The 23211-nt window shown below is 32.8% G+C and overlaps 1 protein-coding gene across 4 annotated transcripts in view; it reads right to left on the reverse strand.

Annotated features, from left to right (window-relative positions):
- The window catches only part of LOC132725056 (serine-rich adhesin for platelets-like), a 51155-nt gene that overhangs the window by 3727 nt on the left and 24217 nt on the right, over positions 1-23211 (reverse strand). For 2 of the 4 annotated variants that reach the window (XM_060710048.1, XM_060710049.1), the window contains 17 exons: positions 19882-20042; positions 18645-18760; positions 17852-17991; positions 17310-17576; positions 16606-16657; positions 15123-15140; positions 13984-14062; positions 12640-12833; positions 12150-12347; positions 10809-11012; positions 9054-9169; positions 4154-8692; positions 3445-3555; positions 2609-2749; positions 2162-2313; positions 1142-1321; positions 384-578 (listed from right to left, as the gene is read on the reverse strand). In XM_060710048.1, the coding sequence (XP_060566031.1) occupies positions 384-578; positions 1142-1321; positions 2162-2313; positions 2609-2749; positions 3445-3555; positions 4154-8692; positions 9054-9169; positions 10809-11012; positions 12150-12347; positions 12640-12833; positions 13984-14062; positions 15123-15140; positions 16606-16657; positions 17310-17576; positions 17852-17991; positions 18645-18760; positions 19882-20042 (6863 nt within the window). The remainder of the gene's footprint in view (positions 1-383; positions 579-1141; positions 1322-2161; positions 2314-2608; positions 2750-3444; positions 3556-4153; positions 8693-9053; positions 9170-10808; positions 11013-12149; positions 12348-12639; positions 12834-13983; positions 14063-15122; positions 15141-16605; positions 16658-17309; positions 17577-17851; positions 17992-18644; positions 18761-19881; positions 20043-23211) is intronic. The other 2 variants (XM_060710050.1, XM_060710051.1) reach the window with 2 other exon arrangements.

The following is a 23211-nucleotide window of genomic DNA, read 5'->3' on the forward strand; positions in this document are numbered from 1 at the left end:
CAAATAAGTCTCAACTTTACATGTAGATTCCTTTACAATATAGCCTCACCATGCTACAACTAAATAACATGAAATATATAACACCTTTGAAATTGTTTATAATTGGTCTTGGATAGTGACCTCCTATTATGCTTTTAAATATGTGTGTTATAGTTCAACCCATTCCCTATGTACAGTAGTTTTGTTGATACCAACTTGCAAGCAAAAACTAAATCAAAGTGAGATGTCGACTCCTGGGCGAGTACAATTGCTCTCAATACTTTAAGAATAGTGGAGCTAAAATTATTTAATCTTTCACCAATCAACTGATCCAAATTCAAAGCCAGATAAGTCAAACATACAAACTGAATGTGTGTGTGAAATTCTCTTATCCAGCAACTTACCATATATCAGATTTTTTCCCATGACCTGTTTCATTCACAACTTCTGGTGCCATCCAGTATGGTGTCCCCTTCATGGATTTTAGTATCTGAGACTGGCCCATACTGAGATTTATACATAGTCGCTTAGCACAACCAAAATCTATCAGTTTTATCACTCCATTTGGCATCAGCATCACATTTCCTCCTTTTATGTCCCTAATAAATTCAATTAACAAAAAAATGGTTATTCCACATGTTTCATTCATCAACAACACAAAAATGCAAACAAAGATGTTCATCAAAATCTTGTGTTAATGCAGGATAATCAAGCATCCCCCGTGTCTAATATAGATCCTTTATCAAGCCAGTATTACAAGAAGTTATAAAAGTTCTTCTCAGTTCACTGTATTCAAGATTAATCTAGATACATGTACAGACACTTAAGAATTTGTTGAAATCATTGAAGATACTGATGGTTGTAACATCCTTGATTATCAATTAATTAAACAATTTCTTCATGGAATGTATTAAATGTTTAATAAACTATCCCAAAAGTTACATAAAGAACTTTTTTCAATTTCACTCAGATAATTATTTAATTAAGATATTTTAACGACTTTGGTGAAAATTTAGACCATTATCATAAAAGTGAAATGGTAAATTTGTTTCCATTTCACAACAATAATTTACAACCTAAGCTCAAAAGAACCACACTCTTGTTATAAATATTTAGCTTCTAACAACAAAAGAAGGCAAATGTCAACAAGTTAATAAGTTACCTGTGGATGACATCATTGGCATGGAGATATTCCACTCCTTCAAGAATCTGTTTTGTGTATTTTCTGAACACAGCTTCATCTAGGGCACCAAACCTTGCTAATATACTGGCTATAGATCCACCTGGTACAAACTGCATAAATATACTGACAACACTGTCCTCTAGACTTGTACCAAGGTATCTGTTGATTATATAAAGTGTAAAATACAAGTTCAGACTTCTACTGCTAAATAAACATAGATGTACAATGTATTGGAGTGATATTTCATCTTTGATTTCCTTAATTTCTGTATACATGTATATTGCACATAATTTAAGGCACATTGCTTTATGATATAGTGTAAAAAGTATCTCAAATAACAAGTTACTGTTTATGAGCTTAAGGTCTAAACCTTTCTTTCTAAGGTATGGTGTACAATTCAAAACATGACAAAAACATTTAGTATTATTACCCCTATAGTTAGTATAATCAAGAATATGGGTAACATTGATAAAGGCTCCCTTATATTATGGATGGTCCCCTATGTTATGGATGTTCCCCTATGTTATGGATGTTCCCCTAGGTTATGGATGTTCCCCTAGGTTATGGATGTTCCCCTAGGTTATGGATGTTCCCCTATGTTATGGATGTTCCCCTATGTTATGGATGTGCCCTTGGTTATGGATGTTCCCCTATGTTATGGATGTCCCCTATGTTATGGATGTCCCCTATGTTATGGATGGTACCCTATGTTATGGATGGTCCTCTTTGTTAAGGATGTTCCCTATGTGATGGATGTCCCCTTATATAATAGATGTGCCCTTATGTTATGGATGTTCCCCTATATATTGAATATTACCCTTTGTTGCTGATGCTAATGTTATGGGTGCTCCTCTAAATATGTAGAGCTATGAGAAATGGTATGTGTGACAGAAATGCAAACTAAAGGACAAACTGCTAAGTATATGCTCCATCAAAATACAATTGAGTATTATTAAAAGGCTATGTGTGAAAAGGAATACATGTAATGAAGTTACTAACCCTACAATATTTTTATGTTCCAAAGTCTTCAGAAGTTCAACTTCCTCCTGGACTTTCTCATATTCCTTCTTAGCTTTATTCTGATTGGTTGTATTTAATTCTATCTGTTTGACTGCAATAAGTTGTCCTTCACTTGTCAAACCACACCATACCTTGTAAAAAAAGAAAATATTAGCATTTCCATTCGACTTCTTATTATAAAAATCATTCAATTTCGCTAGCATAAAATTTTGCGCGAATAAATAGAAAGTAAGTTTGGTCAATTTTAAATATGTGCAATTTAGATTTCAAAAGATGCTCAATAATTATTGTACAGCACAGCGTCTCCCTTCTCACATGCGTCAATCAACATGGTTCACTTGAAATAAACAAAGTCAATCAAAGATAATAAATAGACTGGAGTTAATTCACAATGAATGTGACGCTATATGTATTTCTATTACTTACAGTTCCAAAAGCTCCTTTGCCGAGCACATTTCCTTTCTTCCATTGTATAGTTTCCTCCATTATTGAAGATTGAGAACTTAATGTTGTACATGCACTATCTGCCCTCTCTATTTCATCATCTTCTAGACTAAGATGGTCATCCTGTATCATACCAAAAATATATGTCTACTTTAATACAATTGTCTCCCTTGTCTACACGATTTTTTTCATCTTATAATGCCCTACTTCCAAGACACATTTCTACGGTCAAATGTTGAATTTCATGTATGATAAAGGAATGTTTACGTATATTAAAAACACAAAATTATTTGGGCAAAATCCCATTCTTTTCTATTATTCTAAATAAAAGTTACAGCGAAAAAACATCATTCTTTGTCCGGTAATATGTAGGATCCCAGTAGTGTTATTTAAATGCATTTAAATAAAATCAACATTGATAGTAAGAACCCTTAACCCCAGCCACTTTCCATCTTGTTTTGTTTGTTTCTTTGTTTTTCAGACTTTCGCATTTTTTGTCAAAACTCAGCAGTTTATCCACCTTACTTGCTTCACTGGCTAACTAAACAGTATTTACCATTTTTTCTGTAAGTGACAACTAACATCACAGTCACAATAAAACCATTGCCCTTAAATATCTTTAGAAAATCTTTTGCAGTACATTTACATTTTTTTGTGTATTCTAATACGAATATGAAAACATTTATAATTTACGGATGATGAATGTATTTATAATTAACAATTTCTTCTCTTCTTTATTATTGCAGCACTGCCTGTAGATTCAAAAGACTATATCATACCACATAATTTTAGAAATAAAACTTGATTACAGTACTAACCTCACTGCTTTGAGATGTAATTTTAATGACATTAGCCAGTTCATTAATGTTTTCTTCCTGCAGACTGCTAACTTCTCTAAATGGACTTCTCTTGAACTCGTCAGCCAGATTCTATGATAAAATCAACATCAAATTGTTACAATTAATCTCGATTAATTCATTTCAGGTTTATACCGGAGCTAGGGATGTTTGTTGTGTTATATTTACTGTTTAAGTTCATGAACCAAACCTATTGTTTTTTTTTTTGTTGTTGTTGTTGTTTTTTTAACTTATTTCATATTCACCGCTTATCAGGAATCTACCTTTTCAAAATTAATATGGAACAAGAGCTTTAATCTTAATAAGTAACTCATCACAATTTATTTCAGATGAAAAAAAGATGCCATGTGTTAAGACTACGGTATATTTTTGAGAAGTATTTTTAAAAAACAGAACTTATATATATTAAATTTTTTCCTGAATGAATATTAATATGACATAATTATATGAACTATAAACAGGTACGTTCCAACTCATTGTGATAATTCTGGTTGTACAAATTACATCATATGCATTTTTAACATTATTTTGTACATTGTACATTTGTCATTTCAATTTGGGAACTTAAACATTAAATAAAATAAATAATATCAAAAGTTGGAAACCACTGTGAAAATACCTTCAATATAATAATTAAAGTTATACAACCACTATGATTCCTCACACATACCTTAGGAACATTAACAGGACTGTTTGAGCGTTCTCCGACATGTGATGCAGATTTACCTCCCTTTATCTCAGTGAACTTCCCTGGTTTCATTCTGCCTGCACCAGCAGAGCCGGGCCGAGGTGGTATGCCCAACTGATGTGAACTGTGAGGATTATCAAACCTTGACAAACTTTTATGCATATTCTCTCCTTCTCTTCTAGGTGTTTCCTTTTTGGCCGACCTATTATTATTGGTACTGTGAGGCCCAGCATACAGTTCCATTTGTCGGAAACTGTTCATTATTCTAGCCAGTTGTTTTGCTTCATTATTATCAGCTTTAACCATTGCCTTTACTTTAGATTGATCAGCACCAGCATCTATCATTGCCTTCATTCTTTGTCCCATTTCAAATTTTTCGGCATTAAATCTTTTCATGAGCTCTGGATTATCTTTATTTAGTGTTACACTATCATCATATGAACTAGACACTCTTACACTTTCTTTGGCATGGAAAGGAGATGCATGATTTTGATTCTCTTGTACCATTTTCTTTAAAACTTTCCTATCTGCTTCAGTGAGAGTACTATTTCCACTCTTAAAAGAATTTACTGATTTCATATTCGACCTTGAAGAAGGGAAAGTGTTACTTAAAATTTCATCAATAGCTTCTTTCATATCCTCATCTTTTTCTTCTACTTTCTTTGTTTCTGAATACCTTCTTTCCTTTCTTGAACTTCTGGTTGACTTCATATCATCTTCTGTTCTGCTTGTGTCAAATGCTTTCAAATTTTCCTCAGTTAACTCATTAATATTCAACTTAACATCATTTTCACAAGTTTCACTACTGTCTTGATCTTCATCAATTTGTTTTCTCTTTTTGTATGAATTATTTTGTGTCGACTCATTTAACAACTTTTGAGTTTTCTGCATTTTGTCTGCAAGCATTTTTTTAAGGTCTGATATTTTAGAATCAATTCTTTCCTTTGTCTCAGAATTCATATCATTCCTTGGAGATTCAATAACAGGTTTACTTTCACTACCTTGTGAGTAATCTTTCTCAGTATATAACTTTTCTCTGGATGAGCTTTTTCTCAGACTATTGGAACGACTCTTATTTACCGAATTACTCCTTGAGTTTGAATCTCTTATTGCAGCACTTGAATTGGGAGATAGTTGAGAATTTCCAAAGACCTTACTTGCCTTTTCTCTTATTTCTGAACTGAGGTTTGAAATTCTAGACATGTTTGTTTTTGATGATGAATTCCTTGACGGTAAACTTCTCGACATAGCAGATCCTGAAGAAGATTGTTTTGAGTCTTTCTGTGATGCAGCAGATCTAAGAGATCCTCCACAATTTCTGACAGGTCCACTTCTACCCATGTTAGCACTACTTCTATCAGAGGATGCAGAGACTTTATCCCTTGGGGTAGTACCCAATAATTTACTCAGATCTTCATCTTTCATATTCTTATCAAACCTATTTATAGCATCAACTGTTTTTGCTACATATTTCAATGTTGAATTTGTGTTAGTAAGAGATGGGGATTCAGGTATTGGTGTTAACTGCCCAATTACAACTTGCCTGTGTAACATATCTTCTATATCTTCTTCATCACCATAATCATCTTCATCATCATAAATGTCATTATCATCATCAAATATATCACTTTCATCTTCCCTGAGCTTAGACAAGAAATTACTAATATCTCCAGGCATATCCTGTTTTATGATCACACCTGCTCTATTCTGTGATAAACTATTTTGAGTCATGTCCAGATTCATAGGCCTATATCCATCATTGTCTGCCATTGGGAGATCTTCCTCATGTTTGTTTTCAAAGGGAGGTCTAACTTCTTTAAATCTTGGTGAATACATGGAAGAAGGAGTATCTAAAGCATTTGGTATGTGTAACTCATTATCAGACATTTCAAAGTTTACAGGAGAAGCTAGTCTAAATATGCTAACATCCTCTCCGTCTGATTCACTGGAGTCTATCTGACTTACAACAACTGCATCAGCCTCTGACTTATCAATACAAGATGTTGCTATTTGCCAACCAATACCTCCAATTAAGGCAACATCAGGTTTTTCATTTTCTTTTGCAAGATTTTCGGCAGGTATTTTCCTTTTCCTTTTAGCAGATCGTATCCTTCTTCCAGATTTTCCACTTTTAGGCCTACTTTCATTATCAGACTTGTTAGCATCTTTACTTCTAGACCTTTTCTTTTTTCCACTAGACCCTCTTGTGGTTGCAGATGATGGCTTAGAACTGTTTACTGTCTTTTTCTGACTTTTAGCATTTTTTCCTTTAAGTGATACCTGAGTTTTAGATCTTTCTATGCTTGGTTTGTCTACAACAAAGCCAAATTCTGTAGCAGTAAGTGCTCTTTTCTGTTCAAGCTCTTCAAATGGATTAACTATGACAGGTGTTGTCATTGGATTATTAATATCCATGTAATTTTTCCTGTTTATTCTTGGAGCACATTCAGGCATTATTTCTACTAGAGGAGTAACATTGTTATGATTGTTTTTAGTTCCAGCTGAGCCTATTGGTGTATCACTGGAAGGTCGCCCATTGTTTGAGTTGGTAGCACACTGTATTTTAGTGTCTGAAGAAGACATCAACTTCTTTTCTTTAGCTTCATCAATGGTTGTCATGGAAGCAGATCTTAGTAGTCCCTTACTTTGAGATTTATCACTTGTAACTGTTCCAACGCTTGGCATTTGTGAAACACTGCTACTGACAATACTAGCATTTGAAATTTTTGAAGTTTTTTGTAAAGGCTCATGCATTGACTTTGACAACACTTGATTCTTTTTGGAAGGCATGTTTGAAACTATAGATTTGTTTGCTGTAGATGAAGTGTCTGATGTTAGCGAACTACTACTTGAAGACTTTGGAGTGCTGGGTACACCTGACATATTATAAGATTTCATAATAGAAGCTGACCTACTGACAGTTGTAGATACCAAATCAGTTGGTGAAGTAGAACTTGCTGTTTTCACTGTTGTTGTATTGTCAGTTGTCTGAGATTTATTAGGGGCACTAGCATTTGTGTCAGTTGATGTTTGTGTTGTAATGGCAGCATTAGCGGTATTAGCACTCTGCTTATCTTCTTTTCCCTCAGATTTATCTGACAAAGTACTCTTCTGTTTTCCCAAATTATTAGACGGGAAACGAGGAGTATAACTTGATGTAGTTTTCCTAACATTACCTACTTGTCTTTGATTCACACTTGCACTCTTTGAAACATTAAAAGTAGAATTCCTAGACTGTGCACCTTGTCTGTTAGAAATATCAGCAGAAGTAGACTGCTTCACAACTTTATTTGATACTAAAGAACTTTGCGGACCAGATACATTTTTACCTGATAAATTATCAGCAGGTTTTAGTTGGACATTATCATTTTTATCAGTATTAGTTTGACCATTTTTAGATTCAACCTTCTTTGCACCTTGATCAGAATTACCCACATTTTGTTTTTTCACTACAGCACTTTCATTTTTATCAGCTACATTATTTGTCTCAGTAAGCTTAGTCTTATTATTGTCCTGAGGAGAAACTCTACTCTGAACTTGAGCAGACTGTAATAAATGCATGTTTACATTACTGACAACTTCTTGTTTTGGTGCTGTACTTGTATTCACTTTATCAGCAGTTTTCACCGATACAGTTTTAGTTGCAGATTTTTCAGTATTGATACTGCCTTTTGGAGCAGTTCTTACAATGTTTTGAGTTAGTTTAGTGGGCACAACTTGCAAAACATTCTGCATCTTCTGAGAAGCTTTCTTTCTTGCATTTGTTACTTGAGCATTTGTTTTAATTTCAGCAGCTTTTGTGTCCGGTTTGGAATTATCATTCCTCTTTACACCTGCATCAACTGTTTCATAAGTACTTTCAGTCACAACAGTTTTATCAGAAGGTGCAACTTTGTCATCTGTATCGTTATCATTTACTCCATGAATACCATGCACTGTTATTTTACCTCCACTTTTAGCACCATTTGTGTTTGAACTATTGACTTTTGTAGCATTTTGTGCTGCAGCATTTCTCACTGCCATTGTGTGTAATATAGATCCATATTTGGAATTTCCTGCTGACACTGCATTGTTAATTTTCAGTTTTGGCACAGAATTATCCACCTTTGAATCATCCCCTGAATTCAAACCACTCCCATTTTGAACAGAGTTGTTAGTTTTTCTATTATTTGCATTACTTGCAAACTTTTCATTTAACTTTGATGCACCTATTTTCACTGAACCAACAATATTTGCTGAATTTCCAGTTTGTTGTTTAGGTTTCACAGTATTAGTTTTTTCACTTTTTCTTGTTTGATTTCCTTTCACTGATAAAGGTGTGTCCCTGGGAGAGCCAGATAAATGGCTGCTTCCGCTGGAAGAAACCGTGTCACTTCCTGTTGATGGTGTGCGTATAAAAGGGTCCTTAGGTCTACTTTCCTCAAGAACAAACTCATCCTTATAAATTGTCCGAGACCGGACAAGTTCAGGTGCATCTCTGCTGACTTCAGAATCTTCATCAGATCTTGGTGAAATATCACTCTGAAAGTTTAACAGTTCAAACTTTGAAACAAAAAAAATATTAAACTTCTTTTAAAATCAATTAATTTCAAATAAGCAAAATTTATAAAAAAGTGTAAATACATGTACATTCTTACAATTTCAACAAAAGTGATGCCATAAAAAGTAAGTGAACTTCAGCATATTCTTTTCACTTTAAACCCTAAGAAATTATTTTGACTAATTTGCTTGCCGCAAAGATTCTTCTGAGAAAAAAAGATTCCTTGTAAAAATTTACAGTTACCTCCCTTTAATAACTACTGTAAATCTGAACCTTTTTTTCTATATGATCAATAAATTAGAATTTCAGAACTTTTATTTTTTATGGAATGTTTTTGGTTACCTCCGATTTGCCGTCAGATCTTTGAGTAATGAATGTTGGTGTAGGGGGGATCACCTTACTGGAACCAGGGCCATACAGATGTTGTACAGGAGTCTTGTTTTTACTCAACATTTGACCTACATCATACAAGAAATATGATTATAACACACTGTAAATTAAAGACATAGTATTACTGATAAAGTTGGTATTGTTAATTATACAGGTATGTAATCAATTAGTAAAACAAATAATTGGTTATTTTTTAATAAACCACATTTACCACATTCAGGTTAAACAAGTAATTTACATGTAAGTCAGATTTGCTGAAAAATCATCCAAATGCATATTAAATTGATAACATTTAAGTATTTAATGATTATTAACTTGTCTATATCAAAGGAAAAGTCAAGCTATTATGATAACTCCATCTTCATTCTTGTGCCTATTATTCAATCATTTTAAAAGTTATGCCCCTTTTAATTTTTTTTTCAAAACAGGTTGCTGTTTACAGACAAGCATTAACACTGCATGCTGTGCTTTTGTTTTAATTTTTTATCTGCCCTGCCAAATATATTCATAATTATATTCAATTACACATGTTTTAATAACTATTTCACACCTGGATGATATTTTTCATATAATTCTTACACTACTCCTAGTTAAACATTTAAACACTAGTAAGTTACAGTCAAATCTGTGACATGTGTGTAGATGCGAAACTCTTGGATGAAGTTTAAAGAAAGTAAAACTTCTATCAAAAAATGGATTAAATTATTCACTATTCATTTCAATAATTTGGATAGGATAAAAAATCATGTTCCAGCTTCATTTATAACATATATATTTGTTTCTACATATTATCATATTTTTGCCCCCATCATAATGTGTTTAGCATGTTAAACATATGTTCTATTACGTTGCCAATTCTGGTAATTATGTTATGCATCTAGCCAAAACATTTGCATTAAATAATAACAAAATTTTCGTGTTTGTGTGGCTTGTTTGTTTATAATTATTTGGATTTTACACCTCATCAGGAGAATTGATCATATATTTTGATTTAAATGTTTCAGGTATTTTGAAAATGCTTAGGTATCAAAAAGATCAATTCTTACATTTCTCAGGAGTTTTCTTTTACACAGATTTGATTGTAAAGCAAAATTATTAAGACAATGTATGATTATTCCCCAGTACCATTTATGTTGAATACATATAATACAACTATAACCCCAGACAACTACAACAACAACACAAATAATGTGAAAATTTGAGAAAATATTGAAGAAATAAAAAATTGTACATATATGTTATCATTTTGTCCTCAGGACACAGACTTCCCCACATTCCCACTGTTTTGTTAGTCTATGAACGGAGAGTGTGACAAAAGAACAGCCTGACAATAATTGTGTTAATGAACAAAGGAAAAATCTACGTCCCCCCTTCAAAATAAGGGGTTTAAACCATTAAGCCATGATGCTTGTATTTAAACTATCTGAAAAATATCTTAGTACTTTCTCAAACTTCCAAATTATAGTCATCCTAAAAAAAATGTTGATTTCTAAGAGGTATCACAAAATTTTTAATAGCAGGTTTTGTAGCCATCTATCTCTTTCCAAAATACATGTAATAATGACAAAAAGATTTCTCTTCATTCATAAATGCACAAATTTATTTATTTATTTGAGTAGGGGTTTTGAGTGAACAAGTCCAGTAATTGCAAACCAACATTGTTTTAAGGATGATGTTAAGACAGCTTAGCTAATTAGAGAGACATACCAAGGTTAAGCATCCTTGGGGAGTTAGAGTTAGTTGACATTCTACTGTCTGTACGATACGAACAAACACTCATGAGAGTTGCCTCCCTTTGTAAAGTGGTTGTCGTTCCTTCCCTATGAAAGGGAGTGAACTCTCGCTGGTTTGGTGTACACCGGTTTGCCTCAAGGTCGTTAGCAGGGTTAGAATTGACAGAATAAGAACGTCCTGGTTATATATAAAAGCAAATTATAATCTCTAGGTTATAATACACACAACAAACCAACATAAAATATAAACAACAAAATTAATGTCTAGTTTTATACCCTAGTATATACCAAATAAAGTTTATATTATAATACTTATAAACCAAAAATATTCACATTCAAATGAACAATAAGCTACATAAGATTTTGTCTTTAAATCATTTCTTTCACTTTGGTTCATGTATTTACATGTATTACTTTCAACATTGCATGTACAGTGTTTTAGAAATACTTTTGATAATTTCAACTTTTCCTCAATTAAAGACATACAATAATAGTAAGGATAATGTATAGTATAAATTTATGTCATTCAGTATGTTTGTTTTAAATTAATGTCCACACTCTAAAAAAAACAATCTTATAACTAAAATAAAAGCACTAAATCAAATAAAACCCAAGCCAGGATAGATAAAAAAATCTGTTCATAAAAAGTACAGTTTGAGATACAAACAATAAAATCTTTTTCCACTGAGATAAAGACGAAGAGGTTTCATACCAAAGTGGTCAGCAGTCAAAAATGTTACTATAATTAACAATCATTTTCTTGTGCTACTTTACTTGTTTTATATATATCAAAAAAACATAGCCAGTCCAATGAATATCTTTTTTTTGCATGTGTAATACAACATAAATCTTGAAATGTTTTTTTTCATTTTCATTCATTTTTTTTTAATCAAAGCAAAGACTCCTTCTAAAATCTTTTTACCCTCTTAAATGCATATTTTAAATGCTGATACCCAATAGAAGTTTGGCTGATGAATCTGACAGATTCAAATTCTAGGATTCTATAATGTCTGGCATAAAAAAAATGCAACAAATAACCAAAATTTCCATATCAAAGGATTTAGTGCAACACATTTGTATTAATCATGCAACTGCTATGGTTAATGCCCGATATCGCTTGCCTGATAATTGTTTTTGATATCAGCCTCGCCCCTTTCTAGCCCATATTAGGCTTGCCTGACAAAATTGATATCAAAAGACAGTTGCATGTTCAATTCTCTATAAATTAGATTAGTTTTGCACTTAACCATACAACTACAGATTTTAGGATATCAGATCTAAACAAGAAGATATATTTTGTTGCCTGTAAACTAACCTCTTTTCTGGCTGTGTAAGTAGGGTTCACATGATGCTGCCAGCTCCATTAGGTTTGGTGTACCTCTGTTTGGATCAGACTCACTGCGTCTATGACTAGGGGTCGGTGATACCGGCGCTGGGGAAAATCTCTCAAACACATCATCAGTCAGGTTTGAGCTTTCCCTGGCAGTAAGTGGGTTTACTTTCCGTCCCCGCCCTTAAAAAACAATTTTACAATCAAATACATTTATTGTCCACTTAAATAACACAATTATACCAACCAATGATATAAAAAAATATATCAAAATGTGATGAAAATAATCATGCAGCAATTATAAAAAAACATCATGTAAATAATCTATGAAAGTTGTTTTAACAGATAAACAAAGCATTATCTTTTTATATTTAAATGCACATAGGTTATAGAAAAGAAAATTTAAAGCAAATATCTGGTAACATGTTATAATTTATGATTTTCAAAAAATTTCAAAGATACACAATAAAGTTACCATTTTTCCGGTCTTCAAAAGACCGTCTTAATCTAGAGTTCCTCCCAAACATGACAGGTGACTCAAGATTACGATCTGAACTCACACGATCCGGACTTATGACGGGTAAACGTTCTGTACTTCGAGATTTGGTTCTCGGCAGTGGTGTAGGTTTCTGCTGGTTCCGAACCTGTCCCAGCTTACGAACATTGTCTCTGTATAAAAATCATTATTGTTTATTGTTCTAGGTCATCTATCTATTCATTAACATAAATTCAAGTGTTTTTGAACAAAAACTATTTTGATATCTTTCTGTCACAGCTTCTGGCTAAAATTCTGCCAGACCACAGGAGAGCTCAAATCTACAATCCTTTGGTTTAGAGACAGACATCTTTAACATTACGTCACCTATCACAGTTAATACTTTTACACCAGGAAGTTGAACAGCTGAAAATTTGTTATATCTAATTGAGAATAAAACTAGAACTGTGTCCAAAGGACACGGATGCCCCCACTGACAACATATATATGGTATATAGTGAAAAAAATCAACAAAGGGCCATAATTCTGTTAAATTTGGTCACAGCAAAAATTCCTTCCTTTACTATCATCTACACATTAGGGTTGTTCATCCCTGGAAGTTTAAGCAAAATCTGCCATCCGGTTTAAGAGGAGTTGCGTTCACAAAATTTCTATACGGTATATAGTGAAAAAATCAACAAAGGGCCATAATTTTGTTAAATTTGGTCACAGCAAAAATTCCTTCCTCTACTACCATCTACACATTAGGGTTTTTCATCCCTGGAAGTTTAAGCAAAATTTGCCATCCGGTTTAAGAGGAGTTGCGTTAACAAAATTTCTATATGGTATAAAGTGAAAAAAAAAACAAAGGGCCATAATTCTGTTAAATTTGGTTGCAGCAAAAATTCCTTCCTTTACTACCATCTACACATTAAGGTTGTTCATCCCTGGAAGTTTAAGCAAAATCTGCCATCCGGTTTAAGAGGAGTTGCGTTCACAAAATTTTTACATGGTATATAGTGAAAAAATCAACAAAGGGCCATAATTCTGTTAAATTTGGTCGCAGCAAAAATTCCTTCCTTTACTACCATCTACACATTAAGGTTGTTCATCCCTGGAAGTTTAAGCAAAATCTGCCATCCGGTTTAAGAGGAGTTGCGTTCACAAGATTTCGGGACGTACGGACAGACGGACGGACGGACAGACGTACGGACGGACAGACGGACGGACAAGTGCAACGCTATATGCTCCCACTCTGTGAGGGCATAATGACTAACTTATGGTTTATTTTCCATTATCATTTATAAGGACATAGGAAATGATATAAAAATGATGGCATCGCACCTGAGGTGACTCTGGGAAAATTCATCTTCGCCTCGTGACTTCTCTTTTAGACTCAGATGTCTTGTTATACCTTTGGGATCTGAAATTATATAAATCAAACATAAGATTGATCTCCATACATTTTAAAACTTTATAACAGAATGTTTAGCCAAAACAAAAATAATTTTTCACGATTCTCCACCTTTGAGAATGCAATAATCATTTATTCCATAATAATATATAACTTTATATACAACAGTTATTTTGACAGTGAGAAACATTTTGTATATATCATCATTAAAATTTGCTTTCTTCCTGTTAAAAATATAAGTTGAAAAAACTTCAGAATAAAATTACTATTGTTACAACTTTGTGATATTCACACCCTCAACCATGTTAGTTTTCTTAAAACAAAAAGACAGTAAAAATAATGCGGTTAAATGTTATTTCTTTCTGCATTTCAGAAATGTCAGAACTTGCTTTAAGTTTCAATGTACATGTATACAATGTGCCAGAGATATTCAATAAAGAACTACATATCTGGACCTTGTGTTTTCATTTTTTTAGAACATATATTAACAGTTTTATCTTTCTTATATGAGTACATTTGTATCAAGAAATCATAGCTACTTTTATATTTGAAATGAATGACTGTTCGCTGTAGTGCCTATTTTTCAAACTTGGGAATATAAATATACTTTCCACCTTTGAGCGTCAATTAAGTTTAAGGTTTCACTAAAGACACAGGGTTTACTAATTATAGAATAGTCAATGGATATTAAATGTTTAAACACTTGGGATTAATATTCTATCCTTTTTTTTCAAAAAATAAATTTTAATATTCTTTTACATTTTTTAAGCCTTATTTAGTGTATTTGTTTTAAGTGGCTCTGTTTAAATGCACTCAAGACAGACAAGTTATATTTTCTACCCATCACCTGACATATCTGTCTTTAAAAACCATACAAAAACATCAAAAATTAAAACACATGTACTAATTTGTATACTTCATTTGATACAAATGAAAGTACAGACAATACAATCAAGTCAAGCACAAACAACAAAGTGTACCAAGCTGGTAAATTTCCTGATAAATCACTCCAACACCTAGAACTAAAATCACAAAATAATATTACACAACCAGTGTTAATTATAATTACCAATTTTTAGAAGAATCACTGTAAGTACGGTACAGAAATATTATTCATTTCCTTAATTTATTGCTCTCAAAACTTGAGCACAGATTGGTCAACATTTCAGCCAATGACAATGCTTTGTCAAATGATTGGTAACCTGGGTCCTATTAATAGCTCTGGGACGCTGTTTTGAGGAATGTTTAACAGTGACATGATGCCTTTCTCCTAGGTAATACTACTGATTTACATAGTTTGAAACAGCACAGAATTGTTTTTCCAACAAAAGATAAAAACTGAAGGCGGCTTTAACTGAAGTCATCTTCTTTTTCCTTTTTTTTGAAAATTTATTTAAATTTTCTTTTCATTTAATCATTTAGAAAAGCAGGAATCTGGGCAGTTAAATTACAGTGACATAGAGGATATTTGTTTGGAATATATTTCACCGAGTGAGCACCAAAAGGTATATTTCACGAGTGGCGCAGCCACGAGTGAAATATGAACTTTTGGTGTTCACAAGGTGAAATATATTTCGATCTTACACTAAATTAAACAAATTTTCTTTTTATATATGCAAAGAAACGTTTTAAAAAGACATTAAACCTAATACTAAATGAAAAGCGCGCCAAATAATAATACAACGTGACGTCATTTACAACGTCACATCCTTAAGTTGGTACCCAGTACTGTGCACGCTGGTATTTCACTGAAACAACGTAAGGGGCTTAAATTCAAAACAGTGAAATTATCAAAGTGGTAATTGCACTGTTTCAGCCAGTGAAATTACCAGTTTTATATCACTGATATATTTCTATAAACCACCGAAAAGCATGTAATAAAATGTTATCAATGTTGAGCAATAAACAAACCACTACAAAGTAGTTAAACATTGTAATAATACAAAACAAAAATTTGCCTCTACTGGTGAAATATAATATACCCTTCAGCCAAAACAGAACATATTTAAAATACCCCTAGAACCTGTTACACAAAAATATATATTGAAGTCATATTAAACAAACCCTTCTTGTATCTGGGTAATGTTATATCCAGATTTTTAGTCAGTAAAACTTCTTGTAACAGATCTAAACGTAGACTTCCAAGGTCACGTAAACTTTTTGATCTCCTTAAGTCTGAATAAACATAATCATTTATATTTTGTGTATAACAAAAGAGCGACCATTACGTTTAACTTTAGAGAGATATAAATGTGTTTAGAATATCACAAAAAAGGCCTATAACTTATATTGAAAGTGCATATTAAGCGGAAATTGCCCACATAAGTTAACCTCTCTCCTAGATGAAAATTTAGATAATTGATGGTACAAATACCACAGATTTACCCTAATGGAAATACTTCCTTTTCATACTTTATAAAGTTTGGTGATGCCTTACAATTTGAGTGTAAACATATGCCCAACATGCTAACAATCAAAATTCATTATGTAATTAGATACTTCATGTGTCAATTAGTATATTTGAAACATAAATATTCAACATAAATACTTACTGCTCATGGCATCCTTCTTGTTAGAATCAGTGAAGGGATTATTCGGCAGTCCCTGAAAGTAGAAAAATATCAATTATTTCATAGCTATGTACCATATATTACCGGTCATTCTTGTTTTATTTTGGTAGCCATTTTAACATATATTTAGCCTGATAGGCTGGGCACTGTGTTTATTATCAAGATGTCGTTGATTTGATCCACTGGCAGGGCTATATTTCTTACAGACAACTTTTCCTCAGACATTGTTTCTAAAGGTCATTTTTTCTCTCACCACTCATTCAGAAATCATGTGAGGTGAAGTAGTCAGTCAATTGTGGGGAATTTGTAATAAATGGAAACTAATCAGGCAAAGCTGGTAAGGAAGACCAATTGCTGAGATAAGACCAAAATTGTGTTACATCAGTGTTAAATCAGATAGATACAAACAAACTAATCAGTCCGCAGAATTTTTCTAATTTTGCTCACAAAAAAGTCTGCTCTTGGAGTAAACATTCCATTTTCTAAACATAAATCAGTAGTGAATTATCCTATTATACTATTATTATATATCATATTATTCCTTTATATATTCTTTTTTTCATGAAACAACTCTTCAATCATCAATATAAATACTCTTTCCATACTTTTCTATTACAAGGGAGAAAAATATTTTATCATGGATTAATAATTACTTTTTTTCCAGTTGTTTAAAGGATCAGACTTACCTCAAATATAACTTCACCTTTCCCTTTGCGTTTTTTGGTCAAGTCCTCCACAGATGATCTGAGATCTTCCCGACTATGTGCCCTAATTGGTCCTAAACTTGTTGTTGATTTCGAACTTTTCACTTCTGCCCAAGCTTCTTGCAACTTTTTCTTCATTTTACGAGTTTTAGCAAAATCCAAGGGAGTTAATCCTCGGTCATCGGTTAATGTAACATTAGCACCATGTTCCAGCAGCACTGTTGTAGCTTTCTCATGATTGTTGTAGGACTGAAAATAAATATTACGATTGATTTACGTATTTATTATTATAAAAAATGTTAAATCGTTTTACATTTAAATCCTTTCCATACTGATAATGTGTAATTATATGCCCTGAATTTAAAACTGTCCAGTGTAAAACAAACAATAGACTGACAAATGTTCAAACTATACAAATGTTCAAAATAAAATGGGTACAAACTTTACTTACGCATTTCATTAAAAAACAAAATTAACATTAGAATAAGCCATGTATAGAAACATATAATTATAAATATATTTACTGTGATATGTAGAGCGGTTGCCCCAGCAAAACCCCTGGAGTTGACATCTGAGCCCCCGTCCAGCAGTGCACTGATACAATCTGCGTTACCAGTCAACGACGCACAATGTAATGGAGCAAAACATCTTTTGTCCTTTTGTTCTAAAACAAATTATATAGTTTAAAGATTAATTTGTGCAGCAAAAAACATAGTTAACAATTTGATGTGTGTGATTCCATTTAAAAGTCACTTAAAACATTTTGTCATCATGCAATGGGAGGGATTATCCTTATAAACATTTACATGTATATAAAACCCTGGTCCACTAACATTGCCCATGCTTATAAGCATTTCCAATGTTTTTACATTAACTTTCTACATACATTTGAATTATGCACAAAAAAGGACAAAAGTATGTGCTTGTTGAGTTATATGACATGTAACAGGGCTTTCTTTCCTTCTATAGCAGGGGCCGTTATAGGGCTGCTTCCCCAAAGAAAAATTCTTTAAAATCATGCAGTTTTCCCCAAAAATTGAATTTACGCGAAGTTTTTTTTTTCCTTTGCAGACATACCATGTAATTTTTGCCCAAAATTAAGGGCAGGGCTGCTTCCCTAACCTGTGAAGAAAGCCCTGTAGTTAGAATGATAAATAAGAATATAAGTATGACTTAAGGCACAGGTTTAACTGGTTTACATGCCATGACATTATATTTTTTAAATTATCAAAGAATTCATTGACAAGCTTCATTAATCATAGTACCATTTATATTGTAAAGGAAAGAATTACACCATCACCATATAAGAACACCTACCTAGATTTGGGGCTCCTGAGATAATTGAAGTAAGAACACTTTGGGCAATTTGAGCCTTGGACTGTGATGCATGATGTACACATGATTTACCATCACCATCTGAGGCATGTAGGTCACTGAAAATATATGTAACAATAATTATATCATAGTTTGGGGACCTTTCTGTTGAAAATGTGGCAGAGTAAAATTGTATACATTTACAAGGACAGTGTGTTAACTAGAATGCAGGTATTAGTTACTCGCACTCCAAAGCATACCCATTGATTGGCTTATTTTTATTCTACGGTTTACTTATTGTGACAGCAGAGAAAGGATAGCAATAGAAATATCATATTCAAATGCATGTTAATTGATTACTTTTTTCTGGGGTTTCATATTATGACAACAGGGAACATGTTTTCATTTTTGCCTATGATACAAAAGAGAAAGAACATCAAAACACTTGGCAATCTGATTTATTCAGGGGCTATGCTTCCCTGTATAAATCAGATAGCCTTATGTTTTGATGCTCTTTCTATTACTAAATCTCAGTGAAACTATTCTATATATATCAATAATGAAGCAGATTAAACAGCTTCATGATTAGCCTTTTGGTAAATATTAGATATGATAACAGTAATCATTTTATGTTTCCGATCTTTTACAGAAAAAAAGTGCATTCCTGGCCAGCTTTTAAAGAATCAGATTTTGTGACAGTTCATGTTCCTGTCTTTAATAGGTGTTCATAGAAAAAAAAATCCTCTTTAAGATTGTTTTTGTCATGATTGAAAAATATTTTTAGCTTTTTCAATGGTTACTCCTTCCCTGTGAACTGACATGTACAAACCTAGGCACCTACAGTCATATGAAGCATGAGAGTATCAATTTAAGTTAGCAGGATAGCTTTATCACATAAATTGCCATCCTATTAGCTCAATAGGTAAAGCATAGGACTAAGAATCGGGTGACCCCGGTTTGATTGCTGGCAACTAGTACTGGTAAATTGCTTGACATTCTGCCCAGAAAAAATGTGGTTGAACTAGCTCTGGTAAATTCCTTGTGGCTTACTGTCGTGGAGTGAAAACTACAAACACCACCACCACCGCTTTATCACATGGGATAACTTAAAATCCATTGTAGCAAAGATCCCACAGCCTTAGCCAATCATCAAAGGAGGCCAAATTTGTCAGATTTGCAAAATAGGAGTAAACCAATCTTTAACTTAAATGTAAAAAGAATGCTGATTTTGTTAACTTACGCTCTGGCAGCCAGTAGCTCTGTGACAACCTCTATAGGATTATAATTTCTCGACATCTGTGATGACAGTTTTTCAAACAACTGCATGTCACGTGTAGCTAACATAACAGGTGTAAAACCATCAGCATTTTGACAATTGATATCTAACACCTTCTTCTGACTCTGAAATTACAGAAATATTTCTTAAATTAGACTAACTCTTTAGTTACCATAAGATGTATGCAAAACAAATGAACAAATGATATGAACAAATGGAATGATGAACACATAGAGTGTACATGTGAAATGAGCACATAGAAAGTACACATGAAATGAGCACATGGAAAGTACACATGAAATGAGCACATGGAAAGTACACATGATATTAGCACATGGAAAGTACACATGAAATTGGCATTTGTAAAGTACACATGAAATTAGCAAAAGGAAATTATACATGAAATTAGCACATGGAAAGTACACATGAAATTAGTAAATGGGAAGTACACCTGGTAAGTACACATGAAATTGGCAAATGTAAAGTACACATGAAATAAACACATGGAATGTTCATGAGAAATAATCACATGGAATGTACACTTAAAATGAACCTGTAGAATGGAATACTGGAACTGACACACTGAATGGATACATGGAATGAATGCATAAAATGGATAGCTGGAATAAACATACTGACTGAACACATGGAATGGGTATGTTTATGTAATGGACACATGGAATGAACTCATAGAATAGATAGGTGAAATAAAGATATGGGATAAACACATGGAATGTTCACATAGAAATGACTCTATACATGTTCCAACTATCTTCCTCACATACAAATGACAAATATATGTGACAAGAGTTTTTCTTGCAATATTCAGCTGAAAATAGGTTTCTCTATAAAAACTTTATGGTGGAAATATTTTTGTCAGATTTCCAATAAATGTAATCATTCACTTTATGTTAATTGATTTAACAATAAACAAGTTGGTTAACAGACTCTTAGAACATGTTCTGATTTCTGTCCTAGGTGTCTGTAAAGGAGGAAATAATTGATTAAATGAATCAATGAAAGTCAGGGTAGAAATGTAAGCCAAATATTGGGACACTACCAGGGAATTCACCGTCAGACAAGTTGTTAAAAAACCCCTGATGTGTCAGAGATAATTCCAATATATTACTGATTTCAAAATAATTTCAATTCTTAATGAAGCATGCGAATAATTTAATAATAATTGTAACTGTATACTTCACACAGTGAACTACAGCCCCATCCTGTTAAAATGGTAAGGACATTATATACAGTAATTTCTTGCTGCAATGCTTTTAGCTTTATCTTCTTTTACATACATGTACCAACATTTTCATCACAATTGTTGTAAGAGTTAGTAACTGTCCAAGCAATTGATATACCAAGTACTCTAAAGTGACTTAAGTCACATAAAAGATATATTTAAATAGGGAAAAATTAAACCATATCTTTCTCAGAAGTATATAAGTTGTACCAGGTCTATATTATGACATATGTTTGTTTGTCTTGTTTTTCTTTTGGTCAGTATTTTTTTTAAGAAGGAAGAGTGGTTTAGAGGTAAAACATCTTGAGGTAGCTTCCTATTGCAGAGGTTGTGAAATAGAGACCTACAAGAGTTGATTTCTACACTCCACATTGCTGTGATAACTGGTTATTATAGTCAGGCCCCACTAAATGCACATGTCTAGGTCCAAGAAAGGGGTTTGATAGAAATGGGATAACAAACTCACACAGACATTTTAAAGGTCATAATATTATGGTGTCTCTCTTGTTTTACTGGTAAGAGAAGGCCTCACTTTCCCCTCCACCCATTAATAATTCAGTCTATTATTTCCAGAATAAATGGGCACCTGAGTATAACCATCATTTTATGTAAATTATCTGAAGTTGTGTGTAATGCAATATAACAGCTTTTAATGCTAGTACTCTAAAAGCAAGCATGAATCTTAGTCTAACTATCTTACATAAAACCTTTATTATTGATTTATGTTTTTTTTATTCTTTTTTTATTCAAATTATAATTTAACATGTAAATAAACCATTCATTAAATGGGGCATTGACCTTTGCTTTATTGTCGAATTTATCATTGTATTAAATTTCGTTTTTTCACAGGTACAATATATTATAGTATTTAACGTAAGTGGATTAGGTCAGTGTTTCATACAGATCATAAACACAGTAATCTGTTGAATAACCCTCCTTGTTTGACACCTAAATAATGGTAAAACATTTACGCAACTGCTGAAAATACAATCACTGAAAATACGTTGAATACAGACTTTTACAATGGTTTTTTTTGTAAACAGTCCATTTTCTATTGAAGGGATATCACCGTGACAATTTGGAAGTTCAGGTCAGCCATCAGTATCAGAGCCTGGTCAGACTACATGGATATATAGACACTGGCTTGGCTGTATATACTGGTGACATATAAGCTTTGAAGTTTTTAGTTCTAACATTGAAAAAGGGTTAAAAATCATGGATTCATCATAATGTTATTTATGAACACTGACTTATGACACTGTATTGTGATGGCCATGGAATATGAAAACTACATTTATACATACAAGGGTTGCAACTACTACATTTATACATATAGGGGTTGTAACTCTTGTCATAAAAAATCTGATCAAAGTGATATGATACTTCTGATGATTCTCACTTTTAAACCATAGATACTGCTCTTAGAGCTGTCCAAAAATATAAAAAATAAAAGGAAATATAACATGGACTTTGTTGTTACTATTATAATTATAATGCCCATAGTGATAGAGACTAGGAATGGGGAAAAAATGGACATGATTTCATAATGTTTATACTATATGAACTCAAATATAATCTTATATAAATATACAACAACATTATATATTAAATTTTTTTAATTTCTCAATTTTACATCTCTTATTTTAAAAATAACAGATAGCTCCAAACACAAAGCACTGGGCAAGTCCATCATGTTATGTTGGGCAAGTCCATCATGTTATGTTGGGCAAGTCCATCATGTTATGTTGGGCAAGTCCATCATGTTATGTTGGACAAGTCCATCATGTTATGTTGGGCAAGTCCATCATGTTATGTTGGGCAAGTCCATCATGTTATGTTGGACAAGTCCATCATGTTATGTTGGGCAAGTCCATCATGTTATGTTGGGCAAGTCCATCATGATATGTTGGGCAAGTCCATCATGTTATGTTGGGAAAGTCCATCATGTTATGTTGGGCAAAGCCATCATGTTATGTTGGGAAAGTCCATCATGTTATGTTGGGCAAAGCCATCATGTTATGTTGGGAAAGTCCATCATGTTATGTTGGGAA

This window comes from Ruditapes philippinarum, unplaced genomic scaffold (assembly GCF_026571515.1).
Source record: "Ruditapes philippinarum isolate M1 unplaced genomic scaffold, ASM2657151v2 ctg813_1_1_1_1, whole genome shotgun sequence".
Lineage (NCBI taxonomy): Eukaryota > Metazoa > Mollusca > Bivalvia > Venerida > Veneridae > Ruditapes > Ruditapes philippinarum.